The 19,735-nt window shown below is 39.2% G+C and overlaps 2 protein-coding genes across 5 annotated transcripts in view; one reads left to right on the top strand and one right to left on the bottom strand.

Annotated features, from left to right (window-relative positions):
* The window catches only part of LOC119628328 (uncharacterized), a 124,451-nt gene that overhangs the window by 78,734 nt on the left and 25,982 nt on the right, over nt 1–19,735 (bottom strand). The window lies entirely within an intron of this gene.
* On the top strand, nt 6,465–18,722 carry Cyp6ae9 (cytochrome P450 CYP6AE9). Of its 2 annotated transcripts, XM_062671298.1 has the most exons (3): nt 6,465–7,872; nt 13,528–13,721; nt 16,767–18,722. In XM_062671298.1, the coding sequence occupies exons 1-2, from the start codon at nt 6,510–6,512 to the stop codon at nt 13,716–13,718; spliced, it is 1,554 nt and encodes a 517-aa protein (XP_062527282.1). In that variant the 5' UTR covers nt 6,465–6,509; the 3' UTR covers nt 13,719–13,721; nt 16,767–18,722.

Raw genomic sequence — 19,735 nt, 5'->3', positions numbered from 1 at the left:
ATGATTTGTTATTAAAAACCATTAGCAGCTGTTTGAGATGGCACGCTCAAGATAAAAATATTAAGTACGAAAACAATACTTTCTCTGAAGTCCTGACAAAGTCGTTCAGTAAACTAACTGGCCGAGCTCTCGGCTCGGTCATTAGTGTGAGCCTGAGTGATGCTGTGATTTACGTACATTTGTACTTTCTTCACTGTGTAAATTACAGCTTTTCCATGTGATTTTCGTTTCACCACAAAGAAACCTCATGAAAGTTTGATTTTCAAGTCAAAATTACGGTTTCATAATGCTCTGAGATAATCGGTGCGAAATACAACAAAACGTGGTCACCACCAAAGGCAAAGAGTTTTTTTAAAATCTGTGTTTTAAAAATTACGTAGTCGCTATACTGGGTTTTAGAAGACCGCTTTCGCAAAAAAAAACAGATGATAGTACTAATTACTGATGGAGTTATTGAGACAACTGTTGTAAATAAGTATTTGTGCGATCGCGCGAGTCTGCACCGTGTCGCGCCCGTGCGTTCGTTGATCCGAGCATCAGTTGTTTTTGATTTTGTGTTTCATTGCTGGTTTTTTTTTTAGTAAAGTAATGTATTTTTTATGAAACTATCGCTTTATTTACCTGTACTAACATGATGGAGCGTGAATAATGTTAATAAACTGTTTTAGGAATATGTGTTTTTTTTAAATTAGGATCGTTTTTTTTCCGTCCTATCATCAAAGGTGTCATTAGTGCTATAGTTTGTCTTAGTTTTCGGTAGCGGTCTTCTAACACCCAGTATAAAGCTCTGGAGTTCTTATTCCAACATATCATTTTGAAAAGAAAATTTACACAAAATCATTTTTCATTGATAACATCATGTATAGATAGATACGATACAAAATTATGTATCGGCCTAATTACCCAAGTACAACCTTGTCCTCGTTATCAGCCTTCAAAAACACCATGGAATCGATTTTAAATATAATTGCTTTATATAGGACTTGAAATACGTACACAAAAAAGGGTAAAAAATAAAAAATGTTATTGGTGTGAAATTGTTCAAATGTTAAATAGACTTGAACAATTTCTGAACTGTGTGTTTGTGGATGCTAGTTTCGCAGCTAAATGAGCCATGTCTCAGGGTAGGCGATGACGTTTCTTTTGTTATATCTATAGGCTCCAGTTATACCTCGTGGACAAAAACATAGCATCCAAATTTCGATCGCATTGTATCACTATTTATTATAGCACACACGATATCCTGAAAAAAAGGAAAACTCATCATATCTTGTCAAGGCGCGTCGACTCTTGCCAATTACGAAACTTCAATAGTATGATGAGTCTCCTTTTTAAATTATCGCATATAATATTCAAATCTGCGCTACTAACGGGAGTTTTGCGGTTTTATAATAACATTAATTCTTCGGTAGGTGAAGTATAGGAACTACCATATTCTAGCTATAAATTGAAGCAGATTGACTCTTATTGTGTTTTTTTCATTAAACATTTTAAGCCGGATGAAAACTTTTTGCAAGTTACAGGAACCCTAGCGGTGAGCATTGATTTTCCAAAATCGCTAACCGAGTATTCTCAAACATTAATAGTTCTCATTTTGTTTTGTTAATTTTTTAATAATAGGCCAATTATTTTTATGTTATTAAAATTAGAACTAATGTGATTGGGTACAATTCAATTTTAATATCTACATATTCGAGGATTCACGATCAATCGATCTCACTGACTCTGACTACACATTTTCGTGGAAGATATTTAATTTTCTGGAACTAGATCCAGATTACAAGCGTTTTTCAGGTACAATGTCTATTAATATTATTATTATTTTTGTTACAATTCCTGAGGCTTCTGACTGCGTAACGTTTATTTATATATCCATTTATGTTTAGAATTAAACTTTAATAGGTGTTAGAGTTATTTATTTATTTATTAATTTGCATCATACTGGTGGTAGGACCTCTTGTGAGTCCGCACGGGTAGGTACCACCGCCCTGCCTATTTCTGCCGTGAAGCAGTAATGCGTTTCGGTTTGAAGGGTGGGGCAGCCGTTGTAACTATACTGAGACCTTATAACTTATATCTCAAGGTGGGTGGCGCATTTACGTTGTAGATGTCTATGGGCTCCAGTAACCACTTAACACCAGGTGGGCTGTGAGCTCGTCCACCCATCTAAGCAATAAAAATAAAAATAAAAACCAACAAAGTGATCATCAATACAAAACATTGACAAATTGACAAAAGTTCATGGCAGATGTCACCTCAATTATAGGCGCAATCGACAGTGCATTAACAACAAAAATAACCAAAAAATCTATAACTAAGATTTGATTACATTTGATTGATTTTTAAGATTAATTTATATTTAATTGGGAACTGATCCGCGACAGATTTTTCCTGTAAGTTGTGAGACAATTAGAAAAAATATATATTTCACTTAAAATTAGTTCAGCGCAATCGGACACTCACACAATCGAGTTAGTACACATAGTAAAAAAACACACTGTTCCACTGTAATCTGTACTAAATCATTCACCTAAATTTACGGCTAAAAGCCAATGGATTTGCTGTCATATTTTTGGCCACAAGTTTTTACGGCAAAACAACAGTTGCCCTCGTACAAAAGCACAGAAAAACAAAAATACAAAACTGTGTCAAGTTTGTACTTACTTGTTATTTCGTCAGTATAAGGTAGACTCAGTCCCCAGGTGCGATAAGGAAACGAGTTAACATTTATATGAAGACATTCGTCCGCCAGCAATAAACGTGAACGTTCCGTGTTGTAAACAACTTATCCGTCTTATATCGGTCGGGGTTTAGCTCTCTGATCAGCTTTTACTGTCGGTTGCCAGTCACGCGATTCAGTAACATGTATAATACAGAAAATCAATCAAACGGTCTCTAGTGCGTCTATTAAAATGAAAATAACACGAAAACACACACACGAAAAGTAGATTATTTCAATAGTCAAGCAGTATAATCTTCAGTGATAATTTGTACGATAAAAATACTTAATTATAACATATAATATATAGTATATTAAACCTCAACGTGCGGGGAAGGATGAACGGTATAAGTCCGCGTGGAAGATCGCCAATTCAGTGGAAAGACAAATCAGAACTAAAGTGGCAGGTCTATAAATGAGTACAGCAGGTTGGCTTCTAGGTGGGAGAGATGGCAGGACATGCGAGACGCGTTAAATCTGCCCTATCTAACAAACATTACACGATCGAACGATTGAGAAAAGATAATAATAAGTCTTTTCGCATTATAGTATGTATGAACTTGTAATAAAATCTCTTTGGCTATACTATTTGTATCTGGCTGGTTTTGGTATCATTAAAAGTTTCAATTTTTAAGAACATAATTCCAAATTCAAATTAGGAAAATGTGTGATTTTTATTTATTCTTCGTACTGTCAAGATGAGTGAATCCAATGAATAAATTCGATACATTTTAAAATTTTACTACAAAAAAAGGAAAAAAAACAACGGAAGCTGCGAAAAAATTTTGGGATGTTTATGGACCTAGTGCTGTGTCTGTGAGAGTAGCACAAATTTGGTTTAAGTATTTTCAATTCGGAAATTTCGATGTCAAAGATGCACGTCGCTCTGGTCGCCCTATTACTGGATAAAATGGATGCCATTTTTGAAAAAGTGGATCAAGATCGGCATATCAGTAGTTACGACGTAGCTGAAGAACTAGGAATTAACCACAAAACAGTTTTGGCGCATTTGAAAAAAACTGGGTACACAAAAAAGCTCGATATTTGGGTATCTCACGAGCTCACTGAAAGAAACCTAATGAACCGTGTAATCATTTGTGATTCTTTATTACGACGTAAGGAAATCGAACAATTTTTGAAGAAGCTGATAGCTGGTGATGAAAAGTGGATCACTTACGACGAGAACGTGCGAAAAAAGTCGTGGTCAAAGGCCGGTCAGGCTTCACAGACTGTGGCGAAACCCTGGTTAACTCGCAACAAGGTGATGCTGGGTGTATGGTGGGATTGGAAGGGAATTATTCATTATGAGCTGTTACCACCAAGAAGTTGAGAGAAAGCGGTCGGAATTAATCAACAGAAAGGGGTGTGGTTTTTCAACATGATAACGCTAGACTTCACACATCTTTAGCCACTCAGCAAAAATTAAGAGATCTTGGCTGGGAGGTGTTAATGCATCCGCCGTATAGTCCTGACATTGCACCTTCAGAATTTCCACCTGTTTCGGTCTTTTAAGATTTCTTTAAGCAGTGTCAAGTTAACATCACGAGAGGACTGCCAAAACCAATTGTCGCGGTATTTTGATCAGAAGCCCCAAAATTTCTATAGCAATGGGATCATATCCCAACCTACAAGATGGCAAAAGTTATCGAACAAAATGGTACCTACATACTTTAGTTAAATGTAAATAAACAATATTAAAAAATGTTGTGAATTTTCTTACAAAATGCGAAGAAACTTTTTCCCCAACCTATTATACAAAATCAATCAAATGGTCTCAAGTGTGTTTATTAACATGGAAGTAAACGAATGACACACGAAAATTAGGTCATTTCAATACTCAACTAATATAACGTAGACTCTAAATTTTTATCATAAACACTTATTGTAAAATTTTAATTGAAGTCAACATGTCCGTGAAGGTTTTTCCTAGTGTCGTCCTACTTTGTAAGCTATCATTTCATTCCGAGATTCTACCTTCGACCCCATTTTCAAACGCTCGTAGAATACGTAATAAGTAAACATTGGTTTGTCTCGTTATTTGTGAGCCTTTCAATAAAATTGTAGATCTCGCAGAATGCAGCACAGCGGCTAATCGAAAACGGGATCAAATCACTTCTTTCCGTTTTCATTTTTAACAAGACAGGAAATTCGAAAAAGTTTGAATAACAATAGGTACCGTTAAACTTTCAGAATCTAATCTGTGCTCTACTGTAAATTGACTGACAAGGATAGTGTACAATGTCCGTAAAACTGTGTTGAGTCCCGCAAGAATGTACGAGTATAAACTTTAGGTAACACAATTCGACCCGACACTTTCGAGAAATTGAAACAGAAGTGTCCTCCGGAGTTCAGTACCCTCATTTTTATTTGATCAAACTGCTGAAAATTGTGCAACTGATTTTACACAATGATGAAATTCATTTGAATTTGCTTCAATTGTTTCTAGTAAGTTGAACATGATTTACACAACAGTTTTTTTGTAATAACGGCTGTTCCTTGCTGGATGTCTTGTTGTTCTCTTCAATGAAACGATTTGGCTCGTATTATTAAAAGATAAAAACTGAAGAACAAATAATAATGAAGTGCAATATGAGTGTAGTAGATAATGTAATCGTTAAAGATGTATATACGTTCGCTCGATGAAGTGAAGCTCGGTTGGTGGGCGAGAATAAAAACTTGTTTGGAGGGGGATTTAGAGATCCTTAACAACGGCTTTTACAGCTTAAATATAGAGTCAGTCCACACAACAAAAATGAAAACAATAACAATGTATTTGAATTTGGACCTTTTTTTAACGCTGGAGAATCCGTTTACGGATTCCCGGTTGAGGGGGGTAACAGATCGGGCTGTGTCGGACTCCGGCGCCTCCAGAGAAGAAGAGGAAGACCGAGGTCCTCTCCTTCTTACTTACCCCATCGAGCTATACCACTCCGGCCTGATTTAGAAATATTTGGATTTAGAATTTGAATTTCAAATTGAATTCTAAATCCAAATATTTCTAACCAATCCAAATAATAAATCCAAACCTACGTTCTCGTATAGATTGTTTTTTTAATTCACACCAATCTTAACTATTCTCGTTATATTGAAAGGAAGTGGAGTGTTCAATAGAAGCGATTGCTGTGATAAATTTACAAAAAGTAAGTAGATTGCAATTTTTGAGACTTTCTATTCGCTTGGTATTAGTTGAACGTTCGTGTAATAGGCTATTTATATGTATAATGAAATATCCTTTCTCTGTGGCAGAAAAAATAAAAATGAAGTCTTATATAATATATTCGTACTAAAAGAAATTGTACTAATACAAAATATACAGAGAAATAAATATGATACACACAACCACGATTTTTTTTCATTTAGAATTATACAACTTATGGCGCACTGGTCATAACTGATAATTTAACAATGAATACGATGTTTATTTACAAATAATTTAAATTTTTATAATAATAAACGGATACTTGTTGATTTTAAGATTATGATCTGCCTCCATTTATTGATATAATGACGCATACGGAAAACAAATTGATATTCAGTAGTAAATATTATATATTTAGTTTTGAAGCATTTTGTTATTTTCTATCTCAATTAAATCATAGATTATTATTATTTATCGTTTCTGTTTGCCAATTAAAGTGACTTGCTATAATATAATTGTAAAGTATAAAAGGTTATCTTTGTTTTTGACATAACTTTTATTAATAACATTTATCATTATACTAATCAAATAATATAAATATGAAACGATATCATTAACGAAACAGTTTGACATTTACATTATAAGTACAATATGTTCTTACTGATTAATATTTGTGTTATTTTATTTGTGATATACTATTTAGTGACCAAAAAGTATAGTTATTGGAGAAACAGAAATGTTTCTCACGAAAAACCAGTGCTTCTTTTGGGAAATTACGGTGACTTAATCCTGCAAAAAAAGAATTTTGGTGAGATGGCCCAAGCGATTTGTCAGAAGTTCCCTGGGGAGCCTGTTGTTGGAGCTTTTTTTGGAACAGAACCGGTTCTTATACCTCAGGACCCTGAAGTCATCAAAACCATATTAACCAAAGATTTCTACTATTTTAATGGAAGAGAAATATCAGAGCATGTTCACAAGGAACTCTTGTCGTACAACTTATTTGCCACGTATGGAGACGAATGGAAAATATTGAGACAAAACCTAACTCCAATTTTTTCTACTGCAAAACTGAAAAGTATGTTTACTCTAATTGAGAAATGTTCAAAATCTTTTCAAAATCTACTGGAAGATGAAACGAAAATATCGAAAGAGCTAGAAGTGAGAACTTTGATGCAGAGGTTTACAATAGAATGTATCGGATCGTGTATTTTTGGAGTAGATACTGACACATTGGGAAATGATAAAATGAATCCATTTAAAGCAGCAGGCAGCCAATTGTCAGACTTTTCGAGGCTTGTTTTTGTTAAAGGGATAGTAAGAGCAATTTGGCCCACTTTATTTTACGCCCTTGGATTTAAAACGTTTACTACTGAATTAGATATTTTCAAAAAACTGGTGAATGCTGTTTTTGCTCAAAGAAAACACAAGCCAACAACAAGGAATGATTTTGTTGACTTAATTTTGACATGGAAGAATAACAATACCATTACCGGAGACAGCATAGGAAGTTTTAAAAATAGCGATAAAACAAAATTTTCAATTGATGTTAATGACGATTTACTTTTAGCTCAGTGCTTAGTATTTTTTGCTGCGGGCTTTGAAACTTCTGCAATGACGTCGAGTTACACTTTACACGAGCTAGCGAAAAATCAAAGAGCTTTAAAGAAAGCCTGCGATGAGGTCGACGCTTATTTATTGCGTCACGGTAACAAGGTCAACTACGATTGTGTCACGGAATTGCCTTATCTCGAGGCATGCATTGAAGAGACTCTTCGTCTATATCCAGTTCTTGGTATAATAACTAGAGAAGTGATGGAAGACTACGTTTTGCTTGATAAAATACATTTAAAGAAAGGAGATCGTATACATGTACCGGTATTTCATCTGCATCATAATCCTGAACATTTTCCGAACCCGGAAGAGTATCGACCGGAGCGATTTTATGGTGAAGAAAAACGTAAGGTGAAGCCGTATACCTATTTACCATTTGGTGAAGGCCCACGAATTTGCATTGGTGAGTTATTCCAATATTTTATAATATGTTGATACTACTTGTAGCTTTGCTACTTTGCGAAATAAATACTTGCCGTGCGTCAACTTTATTCATGTAATTAACACATTGGCTGTGGCAAGTAAAATCATAAACCTTCATCTGTTTCGGCGGGTCGAAATGCGCCCCCAACGGTATTTCCACTAGTGCGTGGCAGGTCTTTCTCACATTCCGATAGAGGCACCCGTCACGTGCGGACGTGCTCATCGACCACTCGATCGCCCGGCCTTTGTTCGCCCGGCTTTTGTTAGCCCGGCCATTGTTCGCGCGGCCTGTGTTCGTGGTACATCTGCCGACCAAGTGTTTTTCCTGGAAGTTTTTATTTGTTTTGTTTCCTTTTGTTATTTCTGTGTTCGTGGTACATCTGCCGACAAACTGTCTTCCTGGAAGTGTTTAATTGTTTCGTTGCTTTTTGTTATTTCCGTTTTGTTGTGTTTTTTCTTTGTCCTGTAGTAATCGTGCCGCATCGCCACCTGTGTTCAATAGAACCGCTCAGGTCCGAGAAGTTGGGGCCTCGCCGCAAGGCGAGTGTTTTCTAAGACCCAGGGTAGCCCCACCTGGGCACGTAGCCATCATGGACGCTGTATTTGCGGAATTTCTCCGGCTTCGCTACCCAAAGCTCACTTCCGAGTTTCAGGCCTTCAAGGCCGATCACACCGCGAGCCCTCTCGTGGACTCCGCCGAGCTCGCTGCTCCTGCGTCGCCTGTACCTGCGTGCAAAGCTTCTGCATCGAGCACCGCAGCCTCCGTCGTGCCTGCCGTTCCCGCGTCGCCTATACTGGCGAGTAAAACTGCTGCGTCGTCCGCCGTGGTCACCGTTCCAGCAGCGCGATCATCCGCGGCCTCCGTCGCGCCCTCCAAAACACCTACTCGTAGGTCACCTGCGCCCGCCTCCTCGTCCTCCGACTCTGACTCGGAGATGGAGGTCGACCTCGCCCCCGCCTCATCGACGGATGGATTCACCCTGGTGCAAAAGGGTAAGAAGCGTGCCGCGGAGTCTCGAGCTCCCGCGGCCGCTAAAATTAGCAAAGCCGCGAACGCGTCGCGCCCCCGCCCTCAGACTCCCGTTGCGCCTCCAGCCCGTGCCACTCCGTCGCCGCGTCCGGTGGCACAAAATAAAACCCAGACCCCTCCCCCGGTAATCCTTCAAGAGAAGGCAGCTTGGGAACGAGTTTCCCTGGCCCTTAAGGCCAAAAATATCAATTTTACGAATGCCCGTAACCTCGCGAACGGCATTCAAATTAAGGTTCGAACACCCGACGACCATAGGGCCCTCTCTTCTTACCTCCGTAAGGAGCGTATAAGTTTCCACACGTATACGCTCCAGGAGGAGCGCGAACTCCGTGCCGTTATACGTGGTATCCCTAAAGAGTTGGATGCCGAGCTCGTCAAGGCCGACCTTCTCGAACAAGGCCTACCGGTTAACTCCGTACACCGCATGCACACAGGCCGCGGAAGGGAGCCATATAATATGGTTCTCGTCGCCCTCCAGCCTACCCCCGAGGGTAAGCAAATATTCAACATCCGAACGGTCTGTAGCCTTTCCGGAATTGCAGTCGAAACCCCACACAAGAAAGGCACACCTAGCCAGTGCCATAACTGCCAATTATACGGGCATTCTTCCCGTAACTGTCACGCGCGCCCCCGATGCGTCAAGTGCTTAGGCGATCACGCCACGGCCCTATGCACTCGCGATCAAAAAACCGCGACGGAACCGCCTAGCTGCGTCCTGTGTCGAACACAGGGTCACCCCGCAAATTACCGCGGATGCCCCCGAGCCCCTAAAATAAATCGCCGCGTCGCCCGCCAAAACCGCCTCCGAGCTTCCGGCCCAGACATCAAAGCCTCGGCACCCTCTGTGTCGCAGGCTAAGCCAGCGTTCGTTTCGGCGCCGGTGCCCAGTGTCTCGGCCTGGGCGAAACCGCTGCCGTACACGAACACGGCTACAACTCCCTCCTCCGCGACTCGTCCCGCCCCCGCGACTCGTCCCTCTCCCGCGACTTGCCCTCCAACTGCGTCCGACAATCTCGCTTTAGCGATCGACTTCTTTCAGTCGATCAACTTTGAGCGCGTTAACGCTTTGGGCGACGCCATTCGCGCTGCCTCCACTGCACAACACTTTATCGCCGTTGTGCAAGAATACGCTGACGTATACGCGTCATTAAATACGTACGTCCTCCCCTCACTCCGCCGGTAATCAATGGCGTATATAAGTAGAGTAAAGCCCCTATCCGTAACGATAGGATTTTTTAACGCTTACGGTCTCGCAAATCAACGTGATCAGGTTTCTGACTTTTTGCGTGACCATCAAATTGATATATTTTTAGTGCAGGAGACCCTACTTAAGCCCGCACGCCGTGACCCTAAAATCGCGAACTATAACATGGTCAGGAACGACAGGCTCTCTGCTCGTGGTGGTGGTACCGTCATTTACTATAGAAGAGCCCTGCATTGCGTCCCGCTCGATCCTCCCGCGCTCGCTAATATCGAAGCATCAGTGTGCCGAATCTCACTGACGGGACACGCGCCGATCGTTATCGCGTCCGTTTATCTTCCACCGGATAAGATCGTTCTAAGCAGTGATATCGAGGCACTGCTCGGCATGGGAAGCTCTGTCATTCTGGCGGGCGACCTAAATTGTAAGCACATCAGGTGGAACTCACACACCACAACCCCGAATGGCAGGCGGCTTGACGCGTTAGTTGATGATCTCGCCTTCGATATCGTCGCTCCGCTAACCCCGACTCACTACCCGCTAAATATCGCGCATCGCCCGGATATACTCGACATAGCGTTATTAAAAAACGTAACTCTGCGCTTACACTCGATCGAAGTAGTTTCAGAGTTAGATTCAGACCACCGTCCCGTCGTTATGAAGCTCGGTCGCGCTCCCGATTCCGTTCCCGTCACGAGGACTGTGGTGGATTGGCACACGCTGGGCGTCAGCCTGGCTGAATCTGATCCACCATCGCTCCCGTTTAGCTCGGACTCTACCCCGTCTCCTCAGGATACCGCTGAAGCCATAGACATCTTAACGTCACACATCACCTCGACATTAGATAGGTCATCGAAACAAGTTGTAGCGGAGGACTTCCTTCACCGCTTCAAATTGTCCGACGATATTAGGGAGCTCCTAAGAGCTAAGAACGCCTCAATACGCGCCTACGACAGGTATCCTACCGCGGAAAATCGTATTCGAATGCGTGCCTTACAACGCGACGTAAAGTCTCGCATCGCCGAAGTCCGAGATGCCAGATGGTCTGATTTCTTAGAAGGACTCGCGCCCTCCCAAAGGTCTTACTACCGCTTAGCTCGTACTCTCAAATCGGATACGGTAGTAACTATGCCCCCCCTCGTAGGCCCCTCAGGCCGACTCGCGGCGTTCGATGATGACGAAAAAGCAGAGCTGCTGGCCGATACATTGCAAACCCAGTGTACACCCAGCACTCAATCCGTGGACCCTGTTCATGTAGAATTAGTAGACAGTGAGGTAGAACGCAGAGCCTCCTTGCCACCCTCGGATGCGTTACCACCCGTCACCCCGATGGAAGTTAAAGACTTGATCAAAGACCTACGTCCTCGCAAGGCTCCCGGTTCCGACGGTATATCCAACCGCGTTATTAAACTTCTACCCGTCCAACTCATCGTGATGTTGGCATCTATTTTCAATGCCGCTATGGCGAACTGTATCTTTCCCGCGGTGTGGAAAGAAGCGGACGTTATCGGCATACATAAACCCGGTAAACCAAAAAATCATCCGACGAGCTACCGCCCGATCAGCCTCCTCATGTCTCTAGGCAAACTGTATGAGCGTCTGCTCTACAAACGTCTCAGAGACTTCGTCTCATCCAAGGGCATTCTCATCGATGAACAATTCGGATTCCGTACAAATCACTCATGCGTTCAACAGGTGCACCGCCTCACGGAGCACATTCTTGTGGGGCTTAATCGACCAAAACCGTTATATACGGGAGCTCTCTTCTTCGACGTCGCAAAAGCGTTCGACAAAGTCTGGCACAACGGTTTGATTTTCAAACTATTCAACATGGGTGTGCCGGATAGTCTCGTGCTCATCATACGGGACTTCTTGTCGAACCGCTCTTTTCGATATCGAGTCGAGGGCACCCGCTCCTCCCCACGACCTCTCACAGCTGGAGTCCCGCAAGGCTCTGTCCTCTCACCCCTCCTATTTAGCTTATTCGTTAACGATATTCCCCGGTCGCCGCCGACCCATCTAGCTTTATTCGCCGACGACACGACTGTTTACTATTCCAGTAGAAACAAGTCCCTAATCGCGAAGAAGCTTCAGAGCGCAGCCTTAGCCCTAGGACAGTGGTTCCGAAAATGGCGCATAGACATCAACCCAGCGAAAAGTACTGCGGTGCTATTTCAGAGGGGAAGCTCCACACGGATTTCCTCCCGTATTAGGAGGAGGAATCTCACACCTCCGATTACTCTCTTTAGTCAATCCATACCCTGGGCCAGGAAGGTCAAGTACCTGGGCGTTACCCTGGATGCATCGATGACATTCCGCCCGCATATAAAATCAGTCCGTGACCGTGCCGCGTTTATTCTCGGTAGACTCTACCCCATGATCTGTAAGCGGAGTAAAATGTCCCTTCGGAACAAGGTGACACTTTACAAAACTTGCATAAGGCCCGTCATGACTTACGCGAGTGTGGTGTTCGCTCACGCGGCCCGCACACACATAGACACCCTTCAATCTCTACAATCCCGCTTTTGCAGGTTAGCCGTCGGAGCTCCGTGGTTCGTGAGGAACGTTGACCTACATGACGACCTGGGCCTCGAATCTATACAGAAATACATGAAGTCAGCGTCGGAACGGTACTTCGATAAGGCTATGCGTCATGATAATTGCCTTATCGTAGCCGCCGCTGACTACTCCCCGAATCCTGATCATGCAGGAGCCAGTCACCGTCGACGCCCTAGACACGTCCTTACGGATCCATCAGATCCAATAACCTTTGCATTAGATGCCTTCAGCTCTAGGAGCAGGCTTAGGGACCTCGGTAACCGTACTCGTCGAACTCGACAAAGAGTTCGCCGTGCAACCTAACCCATGAATCAGCTCGCTGAGTTTCTCACCGGATCTTCTCAGCGGGTCGCGATTCCGATCCGGTAGTAGATTCATTCGCGAAGCAGCTACTCTTGAGTTGTTAGGTCTCCTTCGGAGGCGCTCGGGTAGCTGTTAGCAAATCCCACCCCTCCGCCTTTGCTCGCCCACCTGTCCTGGTGAAACTGGAAAGGCCTCCGGGCCACCAGTAATCATTCAATCATAAAAAAAAAAAAAAAAAAAGGTCTTTCTCAACCGACCAGCACTAGATTAAAATATTAAAACAGTGCGAAAACATACCGATTACAATTTATATGATATAGTTGTCAGTGTTAAACTCTTACAAACACCTGAAATAATCGACCCGCACCAGCGAGTGGGGCATAGTGTTCTTCGTCCGCACCAGTTGAAAGTACCGCGACGGGGTATGGGCCCATATGGGCCGCAGTGAAAGTGCTAACATTAAAAATTCGGTACAATTAGCTACTTTATTTTTAGAGCTATGCTTATCTCTGCATTATTCATAGCAGGGTTTTTATTTTCAGGGATGAGATTTGCAAAAATGCAGTCTATAGCAGGCTTGATAACGATTTTGAAGAAATTCAGGCTGGAACTACCCGAAGGTGCACCTACTAAGATTGAGTTCAAGCCTGAAGCCTTTGTGACTACACCTAAAGATCTAATCAAAATCAAATTTTTGGAACGTGAAGGATGGCAGCAAAGAGTTTTTGTTTAATTTGTATGTTTTCTTTTGAACACGCTTCTATTAGTTTGTTATGTATATTATATTTGTATGTATTACTTGTAACGGAACCTTTGAACGTCATATTTAAAGACTTCAACATATCCGATTAATTTGAAAAATTGTACTCGCATCAAAGACCGATGACAATACAATAATTTTATTTCGCTCTAATTTCTAGACTAGTAGCCTACTAACAGGAAAAAAAATGGTTATTTCAGATTGTTTTTATATGTGTTTTTTTGGTTTTTATACTATATAAATTACTATTAATTCATTGCTGGCTACCATTGTAAATACATACATTGCCAAGTTTGGTATTCCTAATATAAAGTTATCCCAAAGTTTTTTTATCCCAAGCGCGACTGGTGGTAGTACCTCTTGTGGTTACTGGTGGTAGGACCTCTTGTGAGTCCGCACAGGTAGGTACCACCACCCAACCTATTTCTGCTGTGAAGCAGTAATGCGTTTCGGTTTGAAGGGTGAGGCAGCCGTTGTATCTATACTTGAGACCTTGGAACTTGTATCTCAAGGTGGATGGCGCATTTACGTCGTGGATATCTTTGGGCTCCAGTAACCACTTAACACCAGGTGGGCTGTGAGCTCATCCACTCATTTAAGCAATAAAAAAATAAACAAGACATATTTTACCTTATTAAAAAATTTTATTTTCTGAGTTATCTTTTATGTAATTATTGTATAGAAAAGTGAAAAAAAAAACAGAGCTGAATAGTAACAAAGAGATACCTTTGTAAGTATTAATATTTACAGAGCTCATTGAAAGAAGAATTCCGGAACCTTTTCAATTGAATTCAGCATCTGATCATCGTTACATGAGATTCCGTTAGTATTTTCTCTCCTGGGACAACACCGATATTGTATTCGATCATACTTCAATACATTTCAGAGTCATCCTGGTGTAACTCGTGTGATACATAAAAATATTGCCGTCAGAGGTCGTACGAGATACCGTATCCTTATTTAAGAGGCACCAAGCTCCCTATTTTCATTTAAAAATAAATTCAATTTTTCTTTGCTGTGTTAGGTAACAGTAAGTATCTAAGTAAAAAAAAAATTCAACATTTTAATGAACCAATATAAAGTGATCTTCGAAGACACTGATATTTTTATTTCAAATGTGAAACTGTAACTGACCTAAAATCAATGCATCTCATATACATTACTAAAAAATCTATAAATAATAAATAAAAATAAAAAGCCTTTTATTTCTAGCATTTAAAAAAAAAGTGACATTACAAAACTTATACAAATTGTTAATAATAAATTAATAATAATAGATACATACTAATTATAATAGAATTCTTAATATAATGTGTATAATATTAGTCGGATCGTTTAAGTTCATAAAATTATAGTAAAAGATATAAAAAAGCTTATATTAATTTAGCGTGCAGGCATGCAAGAACCCCTTTTATGTGAGGGTGAAGGCCTCCTCCAGACTTTTCCATTTGTCTTTATTTTTGACAACTGTCTTCCAGTTTTTACCAGCGATTTTTATTATATCGTTGTCCCAACGAATCTATGTCCCAAAAATCTATACTGAGATTGAAACATATCTTTTAGTTATTTAATAATCAGAGTAACTTGTTAGAGTTGGGAAAAATGTAAAACGTTTAGTATTCTGAATAAGAATTCCCAGAGGTTTATAATTTGTTCATCAGGTTTCTGAGTACGTTTTGAATATAAACGTCGCTATTATTTATTGATCGATGAAATGACTTAAATTTTAGTGATATAGCTACATATATATATATATATATAATAATTTATTTATTTCTCTCTTAAAGGTATAGTACAAATACAAATGGAAAATTAACCTTATAATTTATTTTGTAAGCCTTTGAAAGAGCTGAATTCGGTACTAGGTTCAAAGACCTGTATTACTGATCTCCAGGCTCCCTCCTTCTTAAGATAGATTAGGTTAGGTTAAGTCGTGAACAGATGCTGCGGACTAGTGTTGAGAGATCATTAGGTGTTATCATTTAAGGTCATTATGCGTGTGTGTCTGTGTGAATGGGTGTGTATATTTGTGTGTGTGTGTGTGAGTGCGTGTATATATGGGCGTGTGCGCGCATGCATGTTGTATTGTGTATGTACGAGTATCTGCATCTATATGTGTTTATTATTACTATTACATAGGTATAAATAATTAACTGGCTCAAAAACAAAAAAGCAGATTACTTCACAGTTTGGAGTAAGTTCTCTGTTGGCTCGTAGTCTAGGTCGTGAAGCCAATTTGTTAGTGCATGTTTCACATGTTTCACATGTTTCGCATATACACCTTAATATGTGGAAGAAAGTTTAAGGATATGTTCACAACTTATCTTGAAACGCTTCGTTGAACTTATTTCTGGATGATACCTTACAAGCTATGAAGATATGAATTATTTAGGTCGACGTTGTTGCCCGTAAACCCAAAAACTTTTATTGTTTTATGTTTTATTTCACTCAATGCCCTCCGATTTGTTATATTTATTTTGCTTTGAAATTTGGTTAATTGTCAGTGACCGAGACGACTTTAAAGATTCCTTGAACATCGTTATCATGACTTAAATGAATGTTCGAAGTTTTTATTTGTTTAATTTCTTTAATCGTTTCAGAAAATAAAGATAAAGTGATAGTTTAAGTATTTACGCATGGACTGTCAAAAAGAAAAGGTCCTGTGTAAATTTCTCCGGTTTTTTTATTATTATTTCGCTTTGTATGCATTTTCAGTAGATAGTTTCAAAATAAACGTAATTAATATTATTCAAGAAATTTCTATAGAAAAATACATTGAACAAACACCAGATATACATTTATTTCTAGCGGATGTGTTATCGCTGTTAATTATATTTTTTCTATACAATAGCAAATTTATGATAACAACGAATTGATAAACTTATTGTGTTTTATTAAAGTTATCAGTAAAAAACATTTCTTATCACTAGGCCGTGAAGAAAAAAAATCTACTAGATTGTACTAGTTAAAAAAAATGTTAATCTTTATGAAAACCAAAATTGTATTTCATAAAAATTTCAGCATACGAGTTCTAGAGTGGAGACTTTGAACCGACAAAGTTAGCTTGGGTCCAGGTGGGGCCACAATATACAAGCGGTGGCCGACAAACTGTGGATTAATGACAGACATTGAAAGAGATATACCACGTCCAGCAGTGGACAAGTCTAACGATGATCATCCTTTAACTGTTACAATGAACAAATCTCTATAATAGCAAGTTTTTTTTTTAACACGCAGCCGCGCTGTTAATAATATTCGTGACAAACCGTTATTACACTGTTATAAATGGTCGATTGAGGTTCTTCTCAACAATTTCATTGATTGTATTAAGATTAGATTGCTGTTTGTTCTGAAAAATAAATATGCGAGTTTGATCACCAAATTAGTCTGACTAAGGAAAAATAAAAATATAATAATATATGTATGTAATAAATTTCTTAGGGTATAAGATATTGATAAATCTATGGCTTATTAAAACTGTAAACGTCTAGCATAAGTATTTATGATATAGATTTAAATTAGTGTTTAATTTAATCCGTTTTGTTTATAAGCTTTCGTGTGAAGTTTCTGATACTGTCGAAGCGCACGGCTAATTGAATTGGGCATATTAATCAACTGTAACTTTGGAGCTCCTGCGTTTCTCGTTATATGATTTTGGCTTCGGTAACCAACCAATCCAAATTCAAATTCAAAATCATTTATTTCAACTTAGATGTCAGTATGACACACTTGTTGAATGTCAAAATACAAATAACAATGTTAACTCTACCACCGGTTCCAAAAAAAGCCACAGTCCTGAGAAGAATCGGCGAAACAAACTCAGTGGGCTTTTTTTTTTGTTTTCTCTCAAATATTTTCTTTTTTTTAACTAATCTAGTATAATTTTAGCTAATCATCATATACATTAATGTCTATGTCGCCATTAACATCTAATATTGATCAAAGATGTTTGAATCGATCAACTTTGGGAACCAGTTGCCCTTCCGCAATAATGGTTGATCCTCATTAGATCCTGTATGTAGATATTTCTGATTGTGTGCATTTTGATTCGGAAAAATGCGTGATGTTGATCCACCAATGTTACCCGGCAATTGTTTAAATTCTAAACTAAATAATTAAATATCTAATAAAAATTTAATGTCTAACCCAAAAATCTTTAAATAATTTCATAAAGACTGGTATTTCTTTGTTCAACAACAAAAATAAGCAGCGTTTTTGTTGCGTGCCGCATTCGGTCATATTTTATTCCCAGACAACCGCTGCTGGCTTCCTTTTGCTCGTTTAATGATTCATTACTGGAGAGAACATAAAAATATGTTCGGTAACATGTAACAATGGCATTGAAATCAAGCAAGCTTTCATTGTGATTTTAAGTTACGAAATCTAAATTAAAATAACATCTGAACTTCTTTTGTTTCTGTCACGAAGCAGTCATTTTGTCTAGTTTGATACTTAATATAAATAAATAATAATAAATAAATAAATATTTACTAACAATCACGCCACGTTAACTGCGTGCTAAGTTCGTAAAGACCTTGTGTTACATGTACCAGATAACGGAAATAAATGTAAGATTTTTATTATACGCATAACATATATTTAATATACATCCATAACCCTGGAAAATATATTTTAAATAAATAAATAAATTATTTAATAAAAATTATATTTATCATACAAACATCTTCTCTTGGTGGGATTCGAACCCGCGACCCCCTTGTGTAGTGACCATGTCAGTTACCACTACACCAGATGGCCGTAAGATAACCAATATTTGATGTTAGGCTTCAAAATTTAACCACATGTTCCGATATGTTCCGGCAACCACATGTTCCGGCAATAGGCAGACCAACTACTCGTAGATATGTGACTGGCAGTGTTCTGTCAATACTTTAATACTACATGACATGCTATATATATTTGGATCTATTTAAATAAGGGCTTATATGTATTCAAAGAAATAAAGAATAGAGGAAATGTTCTGTTGTCATTGGAATAAAACGTAGGGTACGTTCGTTGAATGTTCAAGAAATAATATAATATTATACATTTTTTTTTCTTCTTTTAAACGTACTTATGGTTATTAACACTTTGTTGAAATTTTAGAACCGAAGCGAAACCCTGCTAAGTTTAGAGAGATTTTCCGATAGAAAACTAATTTCTGAAACGCTTAATTGCCTCTGATGGTAGATTAAAACATACATAACCGAATGTAAAGGGCATGGTTATAAAAGTTTGGAAGGAATTTAATTAGGCACTATCACGGACGGGCGGTGGTCGTAATTAACAAGAAACATAACACTTTCTTTGTTTCATCGTGAAAATTAATTTAAAATGTGGTACGTTAACCTCTTTCATTGTAAAGCAATTGTGTATCGCAGATCCTTTGCTACATTATGTATTAAGCACTAATGAAGACTGAACGTATAGTAACTAGGCTAAGAAGCAGTAGAGTGTTCGGAATAGAAACATGTATAAAAACAAGATTTCAGTTGATATGTGGTTTTTACTGGTGGTAGGACCTCTTGTGAGTCCGCACGGGTAGGTACCACCGCCCCGCTTATTTCTGTCGTGAAGCAGTAATGCGTTTCGGTTTGAAGGGTGGGGCAGCCGTTGTAACTATACTGAGACCTTAGAACTTATATCTCGAGGTGTATGGCGCATTTACGTTGTAGATGTCTATGGGTTCCAGTAACCACTTAACACCAGGTGGGCTGTGAGTTCGTCCAGACATCTAGGAAATAAAAAAAAAAAAATGTTAATAATTTTTGTAATTCAAACGAAATGGTGGTTAATTAAGAAAAATACAATCTATTCAACGATTCAACATCACCGATGTCTGAGGTATGTCTTAGTGTTCACCAATATGAGGGTTACATACTCGATTGTCTCCAGAAAGATTCGAAAAGAAATAGTACGCATTATAAAAATATTTTTAACTAGCTTTTGCCCGCGATTTCGTCCGCGTGGAATAGTTCACAAATAATGCT

This window comes from Bombyx mori, chromosome 12 (assembly GCF_030269925.1).
Source record: "Bombyx mori chromosome 12, ASM3026992v2".
In the NCBI taxonomy this organism is placed as follows: domain Eukaryota; kingdom Metazoa; phylum Arthropoda; class Insecta; order Lepidoptera; family Bombycidae; genus Bombyx; species Bombyx mori.
The sequence above is the reverse complement of the archived record's forward strand: the minus strand, read 5'-3'. Positions and strand labels throughout refer to the sequence as shown.